Source organism: Oculina patagonica, chromosome 10 (genome assembly GCF_052425735.1).
Source record: "Oculina patagonica isolate OP01 chromosome 10, crgOcupat, whole genome shotgun sequence".
Classification (NCBI taxonomy): Eukaryota; Metazoa; Cnidaria; class Anthozoa; order Scleractinia; family Oculinidae; genus Oculina; species Oculina patagonica.
The window spans coordinates 5,559,371-5,586,374 of NC_135767.1; the positions used below are offsets into that span (position 1 = coordinate 5,559,371).

Here is a 27,004-nt window from a genome sequence, read left to right on the forward strand (position 1 = left end):
ACAGTGCTAAATCCTTTTGCAGTTCATGAATGCCTTGATTAGATGTTGTCATCGAAAGTGTTTTCCAGACGTTTTTAAGCTGAATTGCTGCCTAGCCAGGAAATAAACAGATTGCTGTCCGGAAGTTGCAGGTCCGGTTTGAAAGCCACTTCATGTTAGAGAACGAATTTGCTGACCGGAAGTACATCATCGCTGGCTCAGCTCAACCGATTTTGCATAAACCGATAGTACAGTTCGTACATGTAAGACATGTAAGCACCACTCTGCGAAGGACTTGAGGCATGGGCGATTGTCTGTGATAAGCAAGCGAGGCATCAGCTACTGTTATCGATGTTTCTTTCTTAGTTTCTGTACAGAGAAGTGAAGTTTAATGGCGGGTCCTAGTGTCACACCAAGGCACTTGTGAATCTCATCCAGGGACAGCAGCGTTAATGCTCGTCCGTCGATTTCCTGAGATGAAATAAAATTATTTTTCAGTTACCTACATGTACAGTCGAACACATTCTATGGACTAGGACACCAGCTTTAAGCTTGTACGGTTGTATATTGCCTTTAGACCCCTGCTGAAAGTACCTACAAAACTCGTCTGCGATTTTGCTTGGGTTAACGCACGCGTGCGAGCAAGCGGCGAATCCGTGAATACGATCGCTCGTTGAAATAACATAATTGAAATTTTTTTTGACGCTAGACATTTCGGTAGAGGTCTAGCATCAATAACAATTTTAATAGGCCATTTCCGAGTTACCCTTTGCCTCCGTTTCAAAACGAGTCTACGTGCGAAATCATTCAAATGAAAGTGAGTTTCACCTTTAGGTCCATTTTCATGCAAATCAAACTCATTTTCATTTGAATGGTTTCGCACGTAGACTCGTTTTGAAACAGAGGCAAAGGGTAACTCGAAAATGGCCTATTATGTTATTTCATCGCGTACAAGACGCTATGCAGTTGTAGCCAATTTTAACGAGCGCTCGTTGTCGCGGCTTCGTCGCTTGCTCGCGCGAGCGTTAGCACTGACAGACTACCCTATCTGTTCGTAGTTAATTATTTTTGATGAGGGTTACTAATAAAGCCCTAGAAATTACATATCTAAACTACATTTCGTGTCAAACGGCCCACGCAGGCGAAAAAACAAGTTACACATGGTCGATTAACATTTCATTTAACTTAACTGAGATATTCAGAGCAAAATGTAGTTAAGATATGTAATTTTCAGAGCTTTTTTAGTAACCCTCATAGATTTCAATATTTTTTGTTCGTCTCATGTCAACAGTAATTAACCACGAACACATAGGATGGTCTGCCTGTGGCGTTAGCCCCAACAAAACTGCCGGCCACGGAGGCTACTCGTTTACTATCTGGCTAGCTTCGCGGCAATGCAAGATGAACCAAATTTTGCGCTGTGATTGGTTACCCGAGTGGCAAGGTGGGGATATCTTGCGATCGATTATTTACTAAGCTTGTTTGGTCAAGATGGTTGGATATCTGCCTACGTCATCCCAAAGACAAAGTTGCATGCTTAAAAACAACCAGAAACCTTACATTTTACACGTTTTTACGATGACATTGGATGCTCGTTATTTTCGTGTTTCGCGAAGTGACACCTTATTCTCTATCAAACACACACAAAGTTAAAAAACTTTCAGTTGTTACCTGTCTCAAGAAGTCATCTGCAAACTTGTAACAGTCGGTTGTCTTAATAAAATCCACCACTTCACTGACATTCCATTGTGTTATGTGTTTTGCTAATCGTGAAGCTGCAAGAGTCGGTGATTCCGGGCGTTCTGGTGATTCCGCGCGTTCGGGTAATCCCGGGAGTTCCGGTGATCCCGGGGGTTCGGGTCTGAACGGTTCTGGAGGTGTACTTCTTACCGGAGTTGTACTTTTAACCGTAGGAGCAGCTTTTGGGGCTTTCCCAGCTTTTGCGGGAAGACTCGTTGGTTTATTGTTCAGTTGTGCAACAGACCTCACGGGAGGTCCCGCGGGTTGACTATTTTGTATCGGGACAACCTTTTTTGGTGGTTGTGGTGTATTGTTTTCAAGCGGAGCTGCTTTGCCTGGCGTCGTTGCAGGTTCGTTGGTCTTTCGGGGAGTTGAAGCTGATGGAGACAAAGGAACTGCAACACAAACAAACAAAAGCTACAGTAAACAAGAATTCAACAAAATATTCTTTCTGCTCTCGGAGTCAAGAGGACCACAAAGCCAAAGCTTATCCCAGTTTCTGCAGTGTAATACGACCCCAGGGGGGGTACTCCGGCTTGTAAATGACGGGGATGATCGAAGGATTTTTTTGGGTTTGAAATTTTCGATTCCGGGATTTTTTTGGGTTGGAAAATTTGGCAAGTATTTTTTTGGGTGACTTGATTTAAATAGGGGATTTTTTTGGGTATTAAAAACGAACTAAACTGCCTTGGCGCGGCCTTGGCGTATTTATGGTATGATGACTAAACAAACACGAGCGTTCAATTTTTTATGGTTTTCTTTGTGTTATATTATTGCCCCTTCTGGCAATTTAGGGGTAATTTGACAAGGGATTTTTTTGGGGGTTATTTTTGGTCCAGGGATTTTTTTGGGTAATGTCGGAAGACTTGGGGATTTTTTTGGGTCCTGAGTTTTGCTTCCATTCGATCATCCCCGTCATTTACAAGCCGGAGTACCCCCCTGGGAATACGACTAGGAGTATTTCTACTCCTCCCTGGATGGGATGCTAGTCCATCGCAAGGTTACCCCCGGCATTAAATTAGCAAGTACCCATTTATACACCTGGGTGAAGAGAGGCGTTGTGAAAGTTAAGCGTCTTGCCTAACAACACAACACAATGACCCTGACTCAGCAGCGCTTGAACCCGGACCACTCAATCTGCAGTCCAGCACACTAACCATTTGGCCTTCATGCCAGTTACAGTGAATCTTTTTTGGCCAAAGATAAATTTCACTATCATTGCTACAATCCTGGACAACACTGTTGAGACATACAATGTACTTTTTACTGGGTAAGCTGCCTTTCTTTCTACCCCCACCCCCACCCCCCTCCGCACTGTTGTTTCAATCAAGAATCATGCCTCGTGTATAGAAGCAACAACCTTCTGAAACAACACTGACGGGGGGATGACAAGATTTGAATAGTATTGGTAGTGGCATTCAAGAAAAAGTATAACTTGCACTAAACTCGCGTTTTCTCGACTAGTTTTGTCCAGGATTGTAGGTCATCTGATGTTTTGAGTAAATAACTCTTACGTTTCTTGGCATCACAGTGCGCGCACAGTGCTACTTTATTCAAGCTGATGAGATTCTCGCACAAAGAGAGCTTGGTTTTTAAAGTCTGAAAAACAAGAACAACATCGCAACAAATGAGTAAAAGCTAAAAGTTACTATCTGATTAGAGAATTGCCCGAGCCTGCAGTACTACAGCTCAGCGGTGTAGCTAGGCAATACGTGCATGACGTAACTTCTCCACGGAAATCCACGCAAGGGGTGGGGCATGTCATTGTGACAAGCATCGACAACGGCCGTGTCAAATTCTACAGGAAAAATGTATAGATAGCTGATGCATGAATAAAAACAGAAGTCTGATTTGTGACCTTAAAAGCTTAAATACTGTGAATGTTTCAAAATGTTATTTTTTTCGGAATTATTATACAACGAATATTCACCCGAACGATTGATTTTGCGTCATGTTTGCAGCTAAAGGCGGGAAAAACTTCAAAGTTGTTTATGGGTGCCTCCCTTCTTCCTAACTTGTAAGTTTAGCCTTATAAGGAAACAGAACCAAACGAGTTTTACAACCACGACCTCTAGAACAAATCTTTCATGCAAATGTCTTGACAGCCTGCCAGGCTCTCAGATTGTTTGCTGCCGTTGTTGCTGCTATCACGGTTTTTTTGGGCATTCTCCTCTCAGTCTAGACAGTCTTAAAGTCTGGAACAAACTGATTTTGTTAACTATGTTGCACTTCTTGGAAATAAGCTTTGTTTCTGTAAAGAAACCATCTGAAAAATTATTTTTTCATGTTCTGTATCTAACTTGTTGTTCAATAGACTTTTCACAGCCTTCTACTTTATTGTATTCAACCATTTGTCTTACTAAAACCAACGCAAAAAAAGGCAAACGTACCTTGAGTATTGAAGCAATGGTCATTTTATCAGTCTCAGAAGCAAGCAGCTTAAGAACTTGTTTAGATGAGTGAGCGCTCAGTACAATATTTTCAACAAGTTGTCTTAAGACAATGTTAGGCCCAGCAGGTCCGATAACTGAAGGTATTCCAGCTACCTTAGCTTGCTTTAGAAAAGGGCCAGGCTCACAAGATTTCTTGATGTAAATACAGACTCCTGGAAAAGAATGATAAACAATGTTACAAGTTCACACAAAGAGAAAAGATACGAGGTACAAAACTGTCTATAAATATTAGCTATTCATAGGAAAGCTGTCACTTAAGTATAGAGCGGTTTTCACTTAAGTGTCGAAAGCAATTGGCGTTTGCTTCGGTTTTACACTACTACGCTTTAAGATTGGTTTAAAAAACTTGCGCCACTTTCTCAACCAATCGGAAGTAAAACCGAAACCGATCATGGCTCATTCGCGAACGTTTCCCCGCGCTTTGTTTTGGTTACATGTATTTTCTTCATCTTCAATTGGCTCACTGGATTGTCTGTTTCCTTTGTGATTGGCTAGAGTGATAACTTTGGTTTTGGCTTTACGACACTCAATTGAAAACTGCTCTAAAACAGCTTTCTCCTGCTTACAGAGGGGTTACACTCGTTACAATTTAATATTATTGTACATCTGTAATGGATAGTTCAACCCAACTCACATCTGAGCTCTCGACTCATCTACAACAACTATATTGTCAAGGTCGCGAGCTTACACTTTAATTTTCCAAATTGTCCCTTCACAGTTTAAAATTCTTAGCGTCAACATTTACACAGTTCGATATTTTTGGAGTTTTTTTTGGCCGTTTAAGCGAGAAAAAAAGTACACGCATATGGCCATTACTAAGCCCAAAATCCAACGTCTGATTGTGTTTGTGTTGTGCCAGCTGAACTTTACCCGTGTAGTATACTTTCATATTCATTAACACAGTACAGTGTATTTCTACACCAAAATATTTGGGGAGATGACAGGACCGAGATGAAATTAATCTGCAGGGCGTCTGCGAGCGTTAACGGCACATCACTAAATCACACTTCATGTACACATACCTGAATCATCTGTCGTTTTCTTGGTGATGACAGGTTTAGTGACCTTTGGTTCTGCCTGTACTGCCTCGTCGTCTGCTGTAAGATCAATCACAGCTTCTACCTTCTTCTTGTCACCATCCTCATCCGCAGGGTCGTCTAACTGTGACCCGTAATCCCGCGGGACGAGTGTAGAGGCCCTCAAAGCGTACTTGCCTTTCGGGGTGCTTGGAGCATTTTTTGTCTCGGGTACTTCGTTTTTCTCTTCTTTTTGTACACTGGGCTTCATTTTGGCGGCTGGTTTAGTGTCCTCTTTGTAGACGCTAGGGCTGTGTGAGTTATTTGTGACTTGTGTGTTTGTAGCACTGTGTTCGTTTGATACTGGTGTTGTATTGACAGAGTTCAGTGGACTGTTTGTAGCATTTGGAGTGCTTATGTCGTTAGTTCTGGCTGAAGAGGTGTTGGTGTTGTTTGGCGTGTTTACAGGACTTGCTGTGCTTGTATCTGATGCTGTTTTCTTGCTCTCTCTTTGCCTTGTCGTTCTGCAAGAGATGAACAGACTCAAAATCAGCTTACAAACTTTGGAAAAAACAAATCATCTACGAAGAGGGAGGTAAAGGGTATTTTCGTGACCCATGATTGTGCCTTTTCATTTCCCGTGAAATGTGAAATGGCTAATTTTTTCGCGTGAATCGTGATTTTCATAGTACCGGGAACCGTGATTTTCCAAAACGCATTGTTATATTTTCCGTGAAGCGTGAAGTGCTATTATTGTAATATTGTACTTTTTGTGAATTGAGGAAGGGCCGTTTCACCGTGAAACATGATCTATACCCCCCCCCCTCTCCATTACCACCCACTTAGAAGGATAACCTATCCTTAAAAGTTAACCAAGATCTTAGAGCGATTTTTACTTTATTTAGTCATAGTGTCGAAAGTAATTCGCATTTGCTTTGATTTTGCATTACCATGCTTAGTAAATTGTAGTAAAAAAAAAAATCACGCCACTTTCTCGACCAATCAGAAGTAAAACCAAAACCAATTTGAGACTCGCTCACACACATTTTCCAGCGCTTTGTGCTGACACATGTATTTGCTCAAAGTTTAGGTAGGATCATCGTATTGTCTGTGCCCTTTGTGATTGGCAAAGGTGACTACTTTGGTTTCGGTTTTAATACACTCAACTAAAAATTAGTTTGCTCATCTTACGATTCAAAGTCATAAACATAGAAAATATCAGTTGAAACATTGCTGTGGATTCAATACCTCAATGAAGCAAGGCGTCTGTTTTCTTCAACAGGACCTGAGAAAAAACGTGAAAATACCCAGTCAGAGATATAAAAGTTAAGTGTAGGTTATTGTCTAGAGAAAATATAGTGATTAATTACATTGTACCATAATTTTCTTGGCTGCAAAAAAATTGTAGTATTTGAAGTGGTGAAATGGTTATGGTGCGATATAATTTTAAAGAACAACCTTAACTTTGAGAAACATGTAAATTCTGTTGTCATTAGCATGGGGCAAAGGGAAACTCTGAGTCTCTGAGACCCTACTGGGAGTTAAACCCATGACCATTTGGATGCTTTAACCACCGAGCTTCAGTGAATCTTGCAGTGCGTTAGCCTGTTAGGCCATTCACTAGGTTCGACTGTACATTTTAAGCTCAGCAGGGCTGCAAATAACAGTCGGTCATCAGCCACTTGCCAACCAAAATTTGCACTGCATGTCCGACGAAATCCCAAGTGTGGTTGGACATGATATCCGGACAATTTTTTGATTGTAAATCATTTTACGGCAACAATGAATAATAATAAGTAACAGAAGTGCAAAGAGATCGCGGAGAAAGTGATAGCTCGGTACTTTAAAGGAAATATAATTCAACCTTTTGTTTTTGGTGATGTCTGAGCACAATTTTGTTTTGTCCGACCAAGATGATGTCTTAGTAGGACATAATGTCCTTTCAAGTGAAAAAAATTATTTGCAGCCCTGGCTCAGTGAATGAGTTTAATTTTCTTACGTTGTATTCTTGGTGTCAGAAGCGGATGACCATTCATACTACACCAACCAACAGGATAAAGATCATATGACTCCACATCATAAATGTGTTCCACTGAATCGTTTTTATAGCCGTCGAGTAGAACCCACATTGTCCGTCCGACCACCTGGGTGACTGTTGCCACTGTCATAGTGCTTGGGTCTGTTTGGTCAACTGCTTCCAGCTTCATTCCAATATCAAACTCATGAGATGGAACTTCCTAAAACAAACAACATGGTGAACAACATGAATAAGTATTTTTATCACACATTCGTTACATATTTTAACAGGACGCCATTGAACATTTGCATTTTTATCTTGCTGAAGAAGGCAACAGTAGTGGCCGAAACGTCCAAAAACAATATTTTTAGCCAGTGTCAACTTATTAATTCGAATTTTTAAAAAGGCCTGGCTACAACCCGAACATTTTTTGAACAACATGAAGTCACTATTGAACAGGCTCCTGTATAACTTAATTTTTAGGTCATTTCATGCATTGTTACTGCACTAGTTTCAGTCACAGATTCAAAAAAGTATTGATTTTGCACCTTTCTCTATTTCTTCACAATAAAAAGTTTGAATAGTGTGATCTATACAAAATTGCAAAAAAAATCTCAATAAACTTGCATACTGTCGGCTGTGAAGCATTTTACCCACAGGAATTGGCAAGAATGATGACACTTCTTGATCACCTAAGAGCCATCTCAGCAGAGGTCAGTATATAAGTGTTTTCCCAATTTATTTCAATAATGTGTCAGTTGAGACAATATTTCCAACATTTTAACGACACTAATATTTGTTTTCCTTTAACATTGTAACAGTAATGCATGTTACCAGTATGTACACTGTACAGATAGTAAATAATTTACAGTCAACTCTCTCTTAACGGACACCTCTATAAGACGGACACCTCCATAAGACGGACACCTAGTGTTGGTCCCGTCCTTGGCATTTTTCAGTCATTTTACTGTAAATAAACTGCCTATAAGACGGACACCTCTCTAAGACGGACAGATGGAGCCGGTCCCAACGGTGTCCATTTAGAGAGAGTTGACTGTATTAAGAATAAAGGCATTACCAAGTTGAACAGTGAGTCAGGTGCTGCTGATGAGTTTGACCATTCAAGGTAAGTTTGCCAGTGGAAAGGATGAACAAGATATCCTGCCAAGAAAATAATAAAAACTTCTTAGAAAAGGTACAGGTTAAAACATGCTGAAATCTGAAATACATACTACTTATTAACCGAGAGTGAGGTCATTACAGGGGAATCTCAGACCGAGACCTTGATGTATTGACCGAGCGACAGCGAGGTCAATACATCAAGGCCGAGGTCTGAGATTCCCCTGTAATGACCGAACGGACGAGGTTAATAAGTTATTTATTATATGGCCTTTAAGCACTATTCAAAAAAAGAGTATAATCAAGGGAAAAAACACTGGAGGTAAAACTCGCTCTCGCTCTCGCTCTCTGTGGCTCTCTTCGTCGCTCATACTAAAGAAGTATCGGTATGCTTATATTTTTCTTTCAGTTATTGAAAAGATAGTTATATTTTGTCGGCACTTTTTGTTGTTTTTGCCCCCTCGCTAGTAGCTTTTACTCACAACTCAAAAAACCGTCGAGCCAAAAAAAAAATTTCATAATGCCCGGTCATTACAAGAAAATAATGCCCGCTCAGCAGCCAATCAGAGCGCGCGTACTATTGTAGCCATATAATACTGTCTTATAATGTTCGTAGGGGAGGTACAATGGCCTAATGGTTAGTACACTGAACTCTGGATTGAGCAGTGCAGGTTCAAACCCTGGCCAATGCAATGCATTCTGTTCTTAGGCATGACACTTTACTCTCATAGTGCCTTTCTTCGCCCCGCCCAGGTGTATAAAATTAATGGGAATTGGCCAATTTAATGCTCAGCTGTTACCCTGCAATGGACTAGCCAGTCCCTCAGGTACAGTGTAAGTGGTGGGCTCGATCATCCAGACCCTGGAATAAGAGGGGGCCCTGCTCTTCGGACCTCAGTTTGGCCTAAAAATAAGGTGCCCCCGACCCACCCCCCCCCCACCCCCATTCAGACCCCTTCCCTTGATCTGCCACTGCTAGCATCCCTTCAAGCTAAAGAGGATAAGTTCTGGCCTGATGGGCCACTAGGCTTGTATGCAGACTTTACCTTTTTACCTTAGACCAAGTTTTTCCCATCAATTTATAGCCCATAAATAAATGAGAAAAAAGAGACAGCTTCCTCTTACCTGGGGGAGGGGTCAGCTGAATATTGTTCTTCTCACACCACCCCACAGGGAAGATATTCTTAGAGGTAGAACTGCACCACATGGAAGGTCGACTTCCATCGCCGCAACTTATCATGCTGTCAATCTCCACTTGGAAGAAGAACTCATTTGCGACTCTGGAAACGGTGGCAGCACAAATTGATGAGGGGTCATTTGGATTCACAGCTTCCAGCTTTAATCCTGTTGTAAAGCCATGAGGACTTGGTAGGCTGTCAGTCTGAAAAGAATGTGTGATTTAAACATCAAGCTCGACATAACAGGAAGGCGCAGTGCCCTAATGGTTAGCGCAATGGATTCCTGATTGTGCAGTCCAGGTTTGAGCCCTGGCTGGGGTCATTGTGTTGGGCTTTTGGGCAAGACACTTTATTCTCATAGTTCCTCTCTCCCTGCAATGGAATAGCATCCCATTCAGGGGGGAGTAGATATACTTCTAGTTGCTTCATGCTACAAAGCACCGGATTAAGCTCTGGCCTGTATGGGCCACAAAGCTGACACAGACTTTTTCTTTATGTCTTGTCCTTGTTATGTACAAGTAAACAATTAAACTACACTGTAGCAAGACCAACCTTATTTACTGTGTCATTGATCGACGTGTCTTCAGTTGTCATATTACAAATTCCAAGAAGCCTTCCTCGCAGCTGTGCCCAGTCTTTATTGGGATGCTTTGCTTTCAGATCTTTGATACAAATTAGAAAATGATTATTTTACATGTGAGTTATTGACAGAAAACATTATGTTATCAGCAATGAATATAAAATGCAAATTAAATTAAATTAAATTCAAATTCATACACTTTTTCAGGCCAAAAATTCAAGGACTTTCCAGGACCCTTCTTGGAAATTTCAAGGACTTTTTTTCATGAAATTTACCCCAAATCAACGATTTCCAGTCTGTTGTGCCGTTGATGTGCTTGCTAAAGAACTAAAAAAATCGATTACTTTGGCGGTCTTTTCATTGCCTTGAAGCCTTTTGACGTTCAATAAAAAAATCCAGGACTCAAGGACCAAAAACCAATTTCAAGTACTTTCAAGGCCTCGAAATCAAACTCCTGAAATTTAAAGGTTTTCAAGACGCGTACGAACCCTGTAAATTTCAGCTTGAGAATGAAGCATGAAGTCAATCCTACTGCTCCCATCAAATCATAATTAGATGAGTAGAAATGAGTACAAAATGATGAGAATAAATGAGTAGAAAACTTCTAATTTTGTAGCCTAACATATCTGACCCCAAGCTGACCCTCGCTCAACCTCTTCATCCCATCTGGGACATACAGGTCGCAAGCCTTGCTACCGGTAAGGTCAGCAAGCATTGCTAACCAGCAACTTCTTTCCATACAAATCCTGTATGTAATTGTAATTTTTTCTAATATTACATTAAGTAATTAGCACTGAAAAGCTCCGTGGAGGAGTGTTAACAAAATTTGTAAGCAACCACATTCTCCACCATTTTCTGCTATCATTTAATGATTGACAAGGTCATGTGACCAAGTCAAGCAAAGAGCCTATTGAAAGAAAAAATGTCTTAAAGAATGTTGTTTGTTAAAAATTTTACTCTATGCACTGTTGCTTCTTTTAGAGCCATGTTGCTTCAATGTTCAAAATACAGCATACATGCAGCATTTTTTGAACAAGGTAAAATTTAAACTACATTCAGTAATGCCGCATTTTTAGGTGCAAAGAGTCTGCATCATTTTCAATTGAGAAAAAAAAAACTTACCAAGAGGAATATTAAGTCTCAGTTTGTTTTTCTTTCCCCATCCAAGCTGATGAACGTTATCTGACAAATAGTAAACCCACTCATCATCGGCCTCATTTTCAGAGCCTTCAAGACGCAATCTGAGCCGCAATCCATATGAATCTACCACAGATGCAACCCAGTAACTAAGAGGGTCGTCCTTGTGCAACAGTTCTAACTTTAGTCCAGGCTTGAGTTGATTTTCGTCATCTGGATTTGATCTCTGAAAGAGATATCGTTTATCATGGTCAGAACCGTCCTTTGCATCTAAGCGTGAACATGTGTTGCCGAAACATGTTCTAATTGGGTATTAAAGGTGGCATGGTTGGACGTCAAACATTTGAAGTTTAGCAGACCATAACGTGAACCTTTACACTCAAAATGTTCACCACAAACAAGTACAGGCAGAACATTTTAACCTGGAGTGCCCCTTTTTACCGAATGGTAATGAGGTTATGTTATGGGCCGCATTTGCTCACTCGAACACTCACTCACTGGATTCTGATATCAAACCGCAATTAATTTAGCATTAAACGAGAAACGTGCTGACAGAAAGGTCCTTTAAACGCATTCAGCACATGTCAATCAGAAACAAATTATTCTTCAACCTCGTTCCAGGGTCTCTCTCTTTCAGGGAACTAAATTGAATTTCACAAAACAAATCGAAAGAGGATCACTTACACTTATCCTTTGGTGATAAAAGAGAATAGAATTCGCTCAACGAAGCCTCAGAGCATAGGCTATCAATTACCCATTCACGTAAGAAAACATTCAAAGACGCGTTTTAGTAAACACAACATTCATGCACGTTTTTGTTTCGCGTCACATCATCATCGTGTCACGTCATCCGTTCTTCATCTTTTTGAGTAGTGCAGAAACGCGCATCTTTCTCTCAAATTTTATTCGCTGCTTAAAATAACGCTATACGTGCTGGCAGAAAAGTAAACATATTCACAAAACAAATTTACTTAATGCTAAAAAGGATCAAAGGTTACACTTAAATGTTTTTGTGATGAAATAGAATTCGCGCTAGGAAGCCTGAGAGCACGAACCATCAATGACGCAATTCCCATGGAAAAATAAAACATTCACAGGGAAATAAAGTGAGATTATGTTACATTATTGAACGCTTATTTGAAGAAAAAAACTATCAATGATCCATTCACGCAAGAAAACATTCGAAGGCAAATTAAGTGAGATTGTGACATTACTGATAGCACCAATGAACTACATATAGTTACGCTTAAACTGTTATAAAAAATTATTACGCTCGCCTTGTGACGTGTTTTAGTCAACACAACATCCACGGCACGTTTTTGTTTCGCGTCACGTCACCTCGTGTCACGTCATCCGTTTTTCATCTTTTTGAGTCGAGCAGATACACGAAGTGCTCGGGCGTATCTTTTCTCTCAAATTTTTTCCGCTGCTCAAAAATAACGCTATACGTGCTGACAGAAAAGTAAACATATTCACAAAACAAATTTACTTAATGCTTAAAAGGATCAAAGGTAATACACTAACCGGTAAATATTTTGGTTGTGAAAACTGAATAGCGCTACGACCCCTGAGAGCACGAGCCATCAATGACGCAACTCACGTGGAAAAATAAAGCAAAGTGAGATTGCTTTACTTTATTGGACACTTATTTAGAAAAAATGCGGAGGTCGGCACTTCATCCATCGAATTACCATGAGGTTGCTCGAAGAGCCTTTGATTGAAAGGCGTATGCATTTGACACAGATCAGAATCAATTTCTTTGAAGAAGTCTCCTACATGTATATCCAATCTTTCCGCCATTTTGAAAGCAGCATGTGTTGAACTTTTGCCGCAAAAGTTGCTGTTACCATCTGCCAAACTTCAAATGTTTAACAACCAATCATGATGCATTTAATATCCAATTACATGTAGATCGTGTTACGGCATCATGCATTCACGCTTAGATGCAAGGGACGGTCTCACACAGTATCACATTGCACTCTAACCTTTTTACAATCAAACATCTATTATACGTTCACCCTCGGGAAATGGCCAACTGAACACTTAATAAAGTTTGATCACTTAATAGAGGTCTCCTTAAATGTAAGGTACATGTACTTGTAGAAACTCAAGGTACACGAAGAAAGGGTTAAGTAATGCTACAATGTACACTCTACAGTACATTGTAGCCAAGGATTGGACATAAATTGACTGCTCAGCTACAAGAGACCTAATCACTTTAACAGGGAGACAGATAATGAAATCCAGGGTACCCAGCACCTAGGTTGGTTACCTACCCTGTGGAACAGATGCGCTGGTGCACAGACAGCTCCCTTCAGATCCTGATTGAGAAACTTGACCCAGTTTGACTCCTTGTGTCTGATGGCTGTAATGAATGATGCATTAGTAACCAAATAACTTTGTTATGACAGTAAGAGCAGTTTTTAATTGAGTGCCACAAAACCAAAACCACAGTAACCACTCTGGCAAATCACAAAGGACACAGACAATCCAGTGAACCAATCATTGAAAACAAAGCAAGTAAATGTAGCCGGTATGAAAATGTGTGCGAGTAAATTACAATTTATTGATTTTGGTTTTACTTTTGTTTGGTCAAGAAAGTGGAGTGAGTGTTTTGAAGCCAACTACTACATGTAAGTGTAGTTAAGCAAAACAAAAGCAAATGCAAATTACTATCAACACTTAAAAATTGCTCTAACCAGGTAAGTTGTTTTGATACAAGATATAGTTACATCTAATCTGCTGTATTGGGTACATGTAGGTGTTGGCATTCAATTTCACCCTAGGCACAATTTGGTATTTCCCTTTGTTCTGTATGGTAAAATATGACAATAACTATAAACAAAGCTGTGCTCGGAATTATTGCAGGGTGCCCGAAGGCTGTTGTGTAAGAAATCTTGGGTGCCCAGTTCTTAAAAGCTTTTATGAAAGCTAAGTTATACAATTTGCCCAAAGACAAAAGTAAGTCGCCTGTGGCACCCGGGCTCTACTAGAGCACAGCCCTGATAAAACAAAGGAGAATACCAAATTGTACCAAGGGTAAAATTGAACCACAACATAGACACCCTAACCTTCACTTGCAACATAGGAATTAACTAGGGTTTTAGTTTCAGAGAATACTTCACAATAAACAGCAAAGATTACTCATTTCCTACCTGCTGGTGGTATAAGTAAATTGTTATTTCTCGCACACCAACCAATGGGTTGAAGTTCATCTGACGCAGCATCACACCAGAAGTCTCCACTGCGATCATCATCATAGCCATCATAACGCAGAAGAAGCAGTGGTCCAGATGCCATGACAACAGTCGCAACCCAGTAGGTATCGGACTCAAGTGAAGTGCGATCCAAACATTCCAGCTTCATGCCAGGAACAAAACCTTGCACTTTTGTGTCTTGTACCTGCCAGATAAAAGGAGTCCATTTTTTGTGCACTGTTAATGCATCTATCAGTGTTATGCCGCTGGGGGTGAGGCCGGGCATAGGCAGGGGATTTGACAGCAATTGTTTGCCCATAATGGGGACTTTTGACCGTTTTAATGGACTTTCTTACAACATTTTATTGAAGTTTAGTGACTCTTTTGAACATCCACAAATGCCCTGAGGTCGGGCATTTGATCAGAAAGTCTCAGCTAAGTTCAAATGCCCGGCCTATGCCCGGCCTCCTCCCCCCCCCCCCCCCAGCAGCTTAACATTGATATGTGCATAAGTCAAACCTTCAATAACCCACACATTTTGGACCTGAAAAAGTGTCTGCTTAACAAAGGTGTTGGCTTACATGCGGTTACAAATGTAATGTTTAGATATAGCTGGGACTATGACTAAGTGTTCTTTTAGAAATGATGTCTGCTTATGGGAGGTTAAAACTGTAGTGTTTGTGTGTGGTTGGGACCATGACTAAGTGTTCCCTTAGGAACAGTGTCTGCTTGTGGAAGGTTTAAAATGTAGCGTTTGATCATTGCTTGATCAAAGCTAATGGTACAGTATGTTTCAGCACTGTAGAAGGAGAAAACATGAATACCCACATTCATGGGACAAAATACCATGAACTTTGATCAAGCAATGGTAAACAGGCACTACCCAAAATAAACTCACATGTTTAAATGTTTCTTTAGGAACAGCCTTGGCATGACACTTTTTGAGATATTCTTCCCAGGAAAAGAGTTCTTCATCTTCTTCCTCTGATCCTGTCACATAAAAATTAAACCATCATGGATTTTTCCCCAAAAAAATTTGTCGCTAATGGATAGTAAAGGTACAATGGTAGAGACTGCATTTAAGCCTTATGGTCCATCAGGCTGGAGCTTATCATGGTTTCCGTAGCATTAAGTAACTAGGAGTATCTACTCCCCCTGAATGGGTTGCTAGTCCATCACAGGGTTACCCCCAGCATTTAATTTGCCGCTACCCATTTATACACCTGGGTGGAGAGAGGCACTAGTGTGAGAGTAAAGCATCTTTCCCAAGGACACAACACCTTGACCTTGACCCAGTGGCACTCAAAACCAGACCACTCAATCTGGAGTCCAGATTGTGAATATTTTTTGGCTAAGGATAACAAAGGGCGAAGAGAGGCACTATAAGAGCAAAGTGTCTTGCCCAAGAACACAAGACAGTGCCCTGGCTAGGGCTCTCTAGCTTGGTTCGCTCAATCTGGCATCCAGCACACTAACGCATAGGGCCACCATGTCTAGCACACTGTTGGGAAGTCCTGTAACAAAATTAGCGCTAAAAACACAACACATACCTGATCCATTTCTGTTTGACTTCTTTACATTCCTAATCGCATCCTCAATACTCTTTTTTCGTTTACGAGTACCAAGATCTCTCTCCATCTTTAGCTCATTCTACAAAGTTCTTCTCTTACTCTGCCATGATGAATACTTCTAGAATACAGTATGTAGCTGCAATAGCAATGAAAAAATGGATATAATTTAATTCTCATTTATTCCAAACTTGCTGCACACATCAACAGAAACTACGAAAGATTGCCAAGTTTGCAATACGGAAGCGCACAAGTAACGTCACGACTCAGACAAGACTCAGACAAACAAACTGAAATGGCGGAAGATTTTCCTAAAACAGTTTCTAAAGGAGATGGTGTTCGTAAAACACTTTCATAAAACGAAACTTCGCCTAGAGTCTTTCTATTTCCCCCAGAACATGCTGATGTTTTCTGAGCCTCGTGGGGGTTATATTCATTTGCATTCTATTTTTAGACCCTGCGCACTTCGCTATTGTCTGATCAAAATAAATCATTTATGATAATAACATTAAACAATGCACTGAATAAAAATTTGCCCTTAACATTAGAGGTCAATAGAATAGTTTACTAATCAACTTAGAAAAAATCCATATAAAAGAACAAGAAAAGAAGTTAATTGTCAATTTAATATTGTAGGTGACTGCCTTCTTCGCATCTTTCACTACCTGTAGTTTTTTTTTTGGTTCGATTGAAATATTTCCACATACATTGTAAAGGAATCTATTCTTAGTATCGATTCTTAATAAAAGTTAAATCTCGAAAATTAACAAAATTTTAACTTTACCCTGAAGAACTTTGGAGCATTCGATAACTTGAAAGCACTAGAAGCGATCGAGACGTATAGTAAGCAGAAGCTTAAATTGAAGAAACTGAAGAAATTATTATTCTCGTAAGGCTTCAAAAACAACAGCATTAGCAGTCGACACAAAATGCAAACTCTGAGTAATAAGTTATTAAATTAACCTCACTTATAAAGATCACCCGGCACAAATAAACGTCAATGACATTTTCGTGTTTTACAATGGAACTTTTACAAATAATGACAAGCCAGAACTGTCCTTGAAAGTGTTTTACTTTTTAAAGATTCCGTCCCTTGTATAAAAATAAGAGGCTATCCTGCATAGCTGCGATGAAAATAGCGAAGAAAATTTGATTCGGCACTAAGATTTTCGTGACCAATTACATAACTCGACAATATATTTGAACCAACGCGCCATGAACGATAACACATGAGCTCGAACGTTTGGCCAAAGTAGTGTGCATTTTTGCTTAATCCCAGCCTAAACAAAACGAATCTAGAACATAAACTGAAAGAATGAAAGCTTAATTCGACACCAATTTCCCGATCTGCACAAATAACGAGACAGCTAGTCCGAAGAAAGGAGATTTCAGCTCTTGATTTTTATCGTGTTTACAACCACGCACAGAAATCGTCAATTTTTTGCATGATACAAAATTCTTGCATGCATGCTCAAAAATCGTCTCGCTCGTAAGAAACAAAATTATTTTTCTCCGGTTAAGCGCAGCAATTTCTAATCAGAGTAACTGTTTCTACAATATGCCAAGCAGCTTTCGTAGATTTTTCGCTGAAAACTTACCACACAAATCCAAATTTCTTTGGCCTTGTCGAGGACGCTTTCCCCGCCGAATTCTCGAGTCACAAAGCGTTTTGGATGACATGCAGGCCTGGTCACTTCTCCGTAGCTTGGTTACATGGCTGTCATTCGTTCCCAGATTTTTCCGCGCGCTTAAGGCGGGGGTTCACTTGACAGCCGTTTTTCCACCGTTTCTCTCTCCTCCGCCTCTCCCCATTTCCCAGCCCGTACGAAACACGAAACACGCCTCTGCGGAGGAGAGGGCCACCGTTTAATGAGGGTTTAATGCGAATAAACTGAATGCAATTAAGGCTGATCGGAAGCTAAAAAGGCTAAATAAATTTTATTGCCCAATACTTAACTAACCTTCTTCAGGGGCTGAAAAAGCTAAGTAAAATGAAATGGACGGTTACAATATTTGAAACAGTGATCCGGCTTCACTTCGCTACTGTTTGTACAAGCGGTCCTTTCATTATTTTGGTACCTTAATGCGAATATCTCGTTAGCGTTTCAAGCAATCCAAAAACTCTTTGATCATTTCACAAATCTACTGTGTTTTGCGGTTTTTGAGAATTTTTTGGTGAATATTGAGGATTTTTTGGGAGGAGATCATTTTTCTCAAGGCCAGGGAGTAGTAAAATTTGAAGAAATAAGAAATATTGAAGATTTAGTGTGATTTTAAAATAAGAATTTAAGTGAATTCCAGTCCGTCTGCGCATCTCGGTGATTTTTTGCCCCACGGGTTTAAAAATAAATCGAAAATTTTTTTTTTACTAAAAAAAAAAAGAAAGGGAAAAAATTTAAAGTTTAAAATAAATTAGTAAATGGACACCAAAGTCCCCTGACAACCTGGAGTGCTCTTGAGTGGAGATCAACTGTTTGGTGGTGTTTCAAAAACAATTTTTCTTTCCCCTTTTTTTTCAAATTTATCTCAAATTCACATGTACCCACTAACAACTTTGTTTGGCGTCCTACAAGAATACCCCCACCCCCCCCCCCCCCCAAAAAAAAAAAATCCACTCTAAAGAATAAGAATGTTGGTAAAAAAAAAAGAAGAACGAAAATAATAACTCAAGTTATGTATAAGCTACTATAAGACTCTAAAATTGGCAATATCAACTAATTCCCTGTAACAGGAGTGAATGAATGGAAAAACCAGACTTGTAATTGCAAAATTGCAAAACACAAAATAATTCCAGTCGGCAAAATTATGCTCCCGCAATAATTTTAAGGTCGACTTTCCTGACATGTAGCTTAAAATGTCAAATGGAGAAAAACCCCGGAAAACGGCGAAAAAAAACCAGATGTCATTCAAGGTGCCGAAAAGAACCGGTTAGTTGGTCTTCAAGCTCGAAACATGGCCCCTGGGGGCTTGAAAATAAATTTTCAGTTTATTTGATTTCTTTCGCGCGCGCAATCTTTTCATGTTCGACCATTTTTTCCGTAAAATTAAAAGAACAAAACAAAATGATATATTAACTGAGCTTGACCGGTCTATATATATAGAAGAATCTTGACCTCGTACGTGCTCCCCTCATACAGACCTTCCATATTAAACAAAAATCATGGCACAATAATTTGTATATCAAGTCACTTTTACTATACCAATAAACGAAATAAGATCTTTATGAAATCAAAATCCGTTTTCATGACACAGCAGTAAAAGAGTATACGCTGTTTTTGACCTTAATACTTAAAGTTTTGAATATACTTGATAAACGTTTTTCGTTCGACGGTTTTTTTTCTTGTCAAATCAGCAAAACAGACATTTTTACAACTTTTTAACAATCTGAGTAGCGGTTCGGAGTCACCTTATATGTATAAAAAATAAAGTGGCGCTGAATAAAACCTTTTGCACTTTGTTCTTCTTTAGTTTATTTTGTGGTAAGCAGAGTAAAATACATACAGGAGATCTTATCCACTGCATTGTGTGGTGAATATAATAGATGGGAAACAGCAGCTTGCAGTTGCAAACAATGTCGTGCAGCCAACTAAAGCAATATATTATATATATATATATGATTTTAAAGAGCGTACTTTAAACGACTGAATTGTGTGGCGTTCAAAATATGATATTGAGAAAACCTAGCCAAATAATAAACGGTCAGAATAGTTTCCATTTCTTAAGATAACGACGGCCCTTTAATAACCCCGATTGACTAATTTGAAATAAAACAATCGTTGAATCAAACAATCATGACTCAGTACAAAATTAATTACTTGGAAAAAAGACACTTTGAAATTTACTTAGTTTAAACAACCGAATAAACATCTTTTTGCCTCTGGATAAATTCAAACTCTTTTCGAGATTATAAGTAATTTATCAAAATGCTATAGGCGGCAATTTCAGGCCGAAATATAAAACGTTTTTCGTGTTTTTATAGAAAAATGGTAGTACTAGAAAAATTAATGGTTAGCATTTGCATTCATAAATAAGAATTCGAAATTTTAACGAGTGTTTCGCTTTCTCAGTTAAAATGAGGAAATAAAGCTTTCTATTTTTATGTTAAAAAATGTTTAAAACAAAATGCGTCTCAACCAATCGCATCGCGTGTAGTATCTTGTTTGCGTCATAAATAACAATGTCACTTTAATCACCGCTTGTTAATCGGGATTCGGCCGATCGCTCCGTGAAACTCTCGCCATGAAGACTAACACCAGATTTCAACATAGGGTGTTTACTAGTGTTAGACTTCAGTAATGACAAAAATGCCTTCCTGAATTGAATCGTAGAACTAACCCGTAGGCGGCGGAGCAGGAGGAAGGGGGGAGGGGTTGGGGGGCCCCCTCTAAACAAAGGGGGGGCCCCCCCCCCCCCCCCCCCCCCCCAAAATAAAAAAAAAAAACAACAACAAAAAAAAAAAAAAAAAAAACCTAAACGGTATAAATGTTACTGGCGGTTTCAACCATTAATTTGACCAAAAAAATTCCTGAGAACCAACACATGTGAAACATAAATGACAAGTGGGCGCACTTAAGTTTCTTTATTGCCCCGTTTCAGGACGTAGTAGGACGTGATGTTAGTATTAACAGTAGAGAATTTTCTCTGGTTATCATATCGATGTAAATATTACAGAACAACTTTTAGTAAGATAACGAACAATTCTCGAGTTAACGACAATTGCAGTTAACGGCGAAATGAGAAACTGAAATTCGAAGCTAAATGGATATTTTGTACCGATGCAGAGATTACACTCCATGTGTTTCTCTGTTTCAACTTTCAGATACCGCAATTGTGTTTGCATTAGAAAATACTGAGTTCGCTCAACAGATTTCCTGTCAATTCACCTCATACAATGCGTCTAATACTGCGGTTAATTGCTTCAGCTTATGCTGAAAGAAACAAAAATTACAAGTGGCGGAAAATTGTATGGCAAAATAACTTTAAACTGAGGAAATCTTCACTGAATGAAGTCACTTGCGACGGAAATTGCGCTCTTTGCATGGAAATTGTTTTCCACCGAAAACAATTGTTAGGAAAATTGCAAAATGCAAAAATTCACATTCAAGTAAAATAACACGAATTTGAGCCATTAGAAGCTAAGTTATACGCGCGGCCGAGCAAGTATCAAGACTTAGGGTTTTGACAAGAAGACAGTACTATAAAACCAAACTAGAACCAAGCTATCAAGAAACTCATTCTCTACAAACATCCTGTGTATGATCATGACGTTTAATCATACAGAATCACTCGCCAATTCCTTCAACGAAACCAGGTCAGTGTTTTATTGCCCGAAGACACCAAATTTCATCTGGGACTTAAATCAAACTATTTCTCTTAAGATTGTTGTTGCCGTTACGATCATTGCTTGTCCCGTTACCATTCTGTTAAACCTTTTGGTGATAATAGCAGTGAAGACGAGAAGAGAATTGAAAAAGAATTCAAACATTCTGCTGTCTAGTTTAGCAACGGCTGATCTTTTGGTGGGCGCTGTATCTATGCCACTGACAATCACTTTAGATGCGTTAATTCTGCAAAGAACTTTCTTTGAGAATATTATCTGTACGATAGATATCATAAGTGACTTTGTACTGTACACTGCTTACGGTGTGTCGTTTTTTCATTTGCTGCTAATTGCTTGGGAGAGGTACGTGGCGATAGCAAAATGGATGGAGTACAAAGCGATTGTTACAAGAGACCGTCTAAAGAAGTACGTGGTAGTTGCATGGCTGTTAGCATTGCTAACGATTCCTCCATTGACTATAATGGAAGTCGTTGGCGTCCGTTATGAAATTATATTAGTCGTGGATGTTATAATGTCCGTTTTCGGGGTTGTATGCTTTTTTCTTATCGCGTACTTTTATGCAAAGGCCTACCTCGGTGTTCGAAAATGGAACCGAACGCAGATGCGCCCAGCCCTTGTTAAAGCGAAGCTTGAAACAAAGATTGCTTACACAACTTTCTGGTTGACACTTTTCGCCGGTATTTCCTGTGTTCCGACTATCGCTGTTCATTCCTTCGTCAGAGTTTCTCCTATTTTTCGTGTGAATTCCATTTTCCGATGGGCAGAAATAATACTTCAGTTAAACTCTCTCGTCAATCCATTATTGTACTGTTATGGAAACCGCCCCTTAAGGAAAGCTGCACTGGAGCTGTTAAGGTGCAGGAAACCTCAAAGAATCCAGCCAGTAGCTCGCACAGTGCGTCGAAATAGGCGACGTCGCTATTCCGAGGCATCGCTAGATGTTGAAGAGCTTCAAATCGGACAAAAACGCCCTCGCTTTGCAAGATCTGTATCTTGCGGTGCTGTGATTTGTTCGGATACGGTTTGGCGAAGGTCGATTGAGACAGTGAAGGAAAGACCCAGATCAGCGCCATCGAAGATAGCAAACAATGAGGTCTTCACACAACAACGCAAAAAACTAATTGTAACAGTTCAGATTGAAAATGCCCCAAGGAAGAAACGCATTCAGCGTAATACAGAATTACCGAAAAATACTATGGAGCTGTAAACTGAGATCTCGACATCGTGTCGGGAGTGGTAAAATTGTGCGTTCATCGTCGCTGAATGAAAACTCCTTTGTCACACTGACAAATTGTCATCAAAATGCAGAAGAGAAGAATTTCTCAGGATCAAGGTCGTTGCCAATACAGTCAACTCTCTCTAAGACGGACACCGTCGGGACCGGCTCCAACTGTCCGTCTTGAGAGGTGTCCGTCTTATCGGGAGTTTAGCTACGGTAAAATGACTGAAAAATGGCAGGGACGGGACCAACACGAGGTGTCCGTCTTAAAGAGGTGTCCGTCTTGTAGAGGTGTCCGTTAAGAGAGAGTTGACTGTATTATCAACAAACTTAAACGCATCGGACAACAGGGACAACAGACTAACTGTTGCTGAGCAAAGCGTTTAATTTCTACAGAAACTGTTATGCTGCTTTCGCTGACAGATAAATCTCTTAGTTGATTATCAGCTAGAAGTTTATAAGTTAGTGTTATTTACCCACAATTTTTAGTGTTTGCTATTACATTGTCCAATTTGAGGACTATTTAGGCATTCTGATGGACGTTAAGTTTTAAACTATTTATAGATGCCATCATACAACTGCAAGAATTTTGGCGAGGTTTTCGTGAATAATCCAGTCTTTTAGCATTGTAACTTCTAATCTGCTCTACAAAAATCGGTAATAAAATCACTCATGAACTTTGAGCCTGTGCTGTGTGTTCTCCTCGAAAATCTTCGGTAGTCTTTGGACATCTTCGGTAGTCTCCGGAAATCTTCGGTAATCTTCGGTAATCTTCGGTAGTCTTCGGAAGTCTTCCGAAATGATCGCGAATCGTCGGAAAATGGCAGAAAACTTTTTTTAATAATAATGCTTCCCGTGTCGCTTTGGTTACCGAAAGTTATGTTTTGGTCCGCTAGTTATTCAGTTTGTGTGGTAAAACAATTATAATAACCTCAGTGTCAGTTAATGTGGTGGATATTTACCGAGACGCGAAGCGGTCCGGTAAATATAAGGGTCTCAATGGGGTTAACCGTTAGCCGAAATATGGCCAAAAATTTAAAAGTAAATTTGGAGCCTGAAATGAATCTCGAGAACCTTCGTAATGTAAACGGGAATTCCTTTAGTAAAACCAGAAAAGAGAAACTTCACAATTGAGGTGGGGTACCGAAAGAAGGTAAAAACAAAAGACGTTTAGACTGGTGTTGGAAATAGAGGGCTTGGCAGGTCATGGAAGTGGGTTGGAGGTTCTTTTGGGACCACAAAAATTGCAGCGAATGGCCGGGTGTGCTCCTTCACATTTTAAACAGGCCTGCTTATAATTATAAGAACTACCAGGAGAATTCACACCTTTGTGGAAATTGGAACAATACGCGTGCTATTCTAGCTGAAAACTTGGACACAAAATCACATTATCTGTTGTTTTTAGTTAAAAAAACTGGCTTGTAACATCACAGTAGAGACGGTCATCTATCAGTACAACGACAATCATGATGTAATTCCATCATCCTCTATAAATATTCTTGATAAGTTTTCGCGGAATCAATGCTCAAAATTCAGTGAATTAAAGCTTTACAAGATAACACCCCCTCAAGAAATTTGGCTAATGAATTTGTTAAGGAGGCTCGATGTAGTTTTTTTAGCCCTAGGGTGGTCGTTTTGAAAATGAAAATTATCTAGGAAGCCAATGTTCGATTTTTGCCAAAATACACCATAATGATCAAATGTGACCGAAGTTTAATTTTTTATTGGTCACTTAGTCACAAAGGTTACCATAGCAACGATTGTCATTTTCTTTTGTTTTCAAAAAAGCTTAATTTTCTCGAAATCTAGATTGACAATTGGTATTTATATTTTGATATGTTAAAATACAGTGGATTGACTACCTGTATACAAAATTTCAGAAAAATCTGTTAGAGCGTTTTAGAGTTAATCAAGAAAGAAGTTTTTTGTAACTTCTTGCAGTTTCCTATAATTGGCAGTCGATATATTTTGCCAAATTAAAGCAAAACCTCTCTCGCTTTTAGTTAATGGTCTTTGATAGTGTAAGTATTTATATTTCATTTTGAATAACTGCGTTCAAATACTACGAAACATGTTCGATTTGGTTCGTATTTGGTGCCTTGTTGCCACGGCTAAGATGACCAGCGCGTTTAGCAGGATAGCTGGAATGACTGCCAACAAATTGACTACAGTTACCGCAACAAGATACGTGTCATCTGTAAGGTACGTCTGCCTCCAGACTGAGTCGTCATACAGATAATGACATTCTTCGTTTTCGGGATGAGATGACCTCGTGGATGGTGAAGATACGTTCGTCATTTCGTCGATTAAGGCAAATGGATAAATGGATAAAGATGCAAAGGGAGTAAGAACAGACGCGAAAAGTTGCGTTTTACTTCGGTTCTAATGGAAATAAAATTTCCTGTCGTTTCCAAAGAAAACAGTAAACCTTTTAAGATTAGAAGAAGAGCATTATGCCCTCCGATTGGTTGTGAACTGACTAGCCGTTTTTCTATTGTATATGTCTTGAAAAAAAGAACTATTTCTGGGGTTATTGTTATGTGACTACAGCTGTTTACAAGTTTTATCACGGAATCCACCTTACAAAAAAAGATGGCGTCTGGTACATGTACCTGTAATTCCTAGCGCGCGGAAACGCTAAAAACGCTCATAAAAACGTACAGAAAAGCTCAAAAAAATAAAAATTAAACCAGCATCAGTAATGTTGAAAGTACAATGACAAATTTCTCGGAAACGTGGCTGTCTTCAACTTCGTCCGCAGGGCGCTTTTCCCTTTAGAGCTGTAGACGAGGTTGGGCTGTCAAAAAAAATAGAGACGATGTATGACGAATTACGTAAACGTGTACGCAAGTCGCTTATACTGGCATTGTCTCTAATTTTTTTTACGCACGTAAACCACTGACGCGTAAGTAATTTTTCACGTGAGTTTACGTGCGTAAAAAAAATAAAAGGCAATGTATGAACGACTTGCGTACACGTTTACGCAAGTCGTTCATACATTGTCTCTAAATATTTTCACTCACGTAAGCGCACGTAAAAAAATGCGCGTCAGTGGAAATCCAGCTTTAGGTTCGCAAAGCATCCCCAAAAGATACCAGAATCTCATTTTGGGGGTGTGGTTCTTATTCATTTTTCACTCCAAAGAGGTACCAACTCTAAAATAACAAAGTAATTGGTACTGGCAATTTGATGACTGGATGGCCGTTTTCAAGTAAATAATTCAGAAATAAAAGTTACTTGCGTAACAAATGCGTTTTCAGATCGATAACCTTAAAGACCCCTTAAAGCTACCATGACATCTTTAGTGGCGGTCATTTTAGGTTTTAGCATCCTAAGCGGTACCAATCCACAAATTTTACCCCCTGAAAGATACGACGAGCACCCCGTCATTGTTATAGGGAAGTCCCCCCGGGATTAACAGCGCATTCGTGCGACGTGACTACTGCTTTCCACTGGATCTATTCCTTTTAAAGCAGGAATGAAATAAAGAAATCATATTGAGGTGAAGTATGAATCAATCGTTTGTTTTATTCCCGGCCGCCAAGTTAGAATTTGAATGCATGAAAATTAAACTTTCGGAAAGACACTTAGCTACGGACAAAAGCCGACATATTACGATTTTTTAAACAATTTCTAACCATTGTAGCAATTGTAAATCGTACATTAATACGTTTTTTTATTATTTGCAATACTCACGTTACAAACAGTACAAAACTTAAAATACAACACTAACAATGCTTACAATACATACAATATAAAAAAAGACGTTTACAATACTACTTGTCCTACCATATTGACTTTACTAACAGTCTTTACTAACAGACCTTAAGGTGTTTTTTAGGCAGCATAGAACTGCAATGCGCTATAGGACAGTTATATAAAGCCGTATTATACATGAAAAACTATAATACACAACAGAACTACTATAGTAGTTCTGTTGTGTATTATAGTTTTTCATGTATAATACGGCTTTATATAACTGTCCTATAAATTGAGGATTGACATTAACAAGAAATAATAAAAAAAATAAATAAGACAGAAGAAGGAAAAGAAAAAAAAATCTACAGTATAGGTGCCCAAGTAGCATTATATTTATCTAGTTTCGATTTCAGTCTTATAAGAAAGCGGTCAAAGCTCAGCCTGTCATCGCAGATACTAGTTGCAAAAATATGGTATAGGTATTTTGCGATAAGAATAATGTAGTTAAGCACTCGCTCATTGCTAGTGTTTTGGTACCACCCAAATAAAATCGCGCTTTCTGATAAAGTTACTTTTTCGAGAAATTTTTGGCGCCACCATTGAGTAAACTGTACCCAAAAGAGTGACGATTCCCTGCAATTATAGAACATGTGAACAAGTGATTGCTTCTCGGAATTGCAAAAAGGGCAAGACGACGACGGTCGTCGTCTACTAGGCCAGCGCGGAGTAGGCTGACACGAGTAGGCAGAATATTGTGTATT

General features: G+C 39.4%; 1 protein-coding gene across 1 annotated transcript; it reads right to left on the reverse strand.

Moving 5' to 3' along the window:
* Positions 1 to 34: 34 nt before the first annotated feature.
* Positions 35 to 17,659, reverse strand: LOC144628285 (uncharacterized). The gene is made up of 16 exons (XM_078486363.1): positions 17,583 to 17,659; positions 15,967 to 16,123; positions 15,315 to 15,406; positions 14,375 to 14,621; positions 13,496 to 13,584; positions 11,205 to 11,445; positions 10,055 to 10,164; positions 9,450 to 9,705; positions 8,284 to 8,366; positions 7,188 to 7,425; positions 6,437 to 6,473; positions 5,195 to 5,712; positions 4,110 to 4,324; positions 3,234 to 3,318; positions 1,651 to 2,114; positions 35 to 450 (listed from the first exon to the last, which is right to left on the reverse strand). The coding sequence occupies exons 2-16, from the start codon at positions 16,052 to 16,054 to the stop codon at positions 325 to 327; spliced, it is 2,889 nt and encodes a 962-aa protein (XP_078342489.1). The 5' UTR covers positions 16,055 to 16,123; positions 17,583 to 17,659; the 3' UTR covers positions 35 to 324.
* Positions 17,660 to 27,004: the final 9,345 nt, after the last annotated feature.

What these genes read in the sequence shown, in the direction of transcription:
- LOC144628285 (XM_078486363.1), bottom strand. Translation starts at nt 16,054, where the DNA reads ATGGAGAGAGATCTTGGTACTCGTAAACGAAAAAAGAGTATTGAGGAT. An exon ending in GTCAAACAGAAATGGATCAG is followed by an intron (nt 15,407 to 15,966) that starts GTATGTGTTGTG and finishes TTTATGTGACAG; the next exon opens with GATCAGAGGAAGAAGATGAA. An exon ending in CAGATGACTTCTTGAGACAG is followed by an intron (nt 451 to 1,650) that starts GTAACAACTGAA and finishes ATTTCATCTCAG; the next exon opens with GAAATCGACGGACGAGCATT.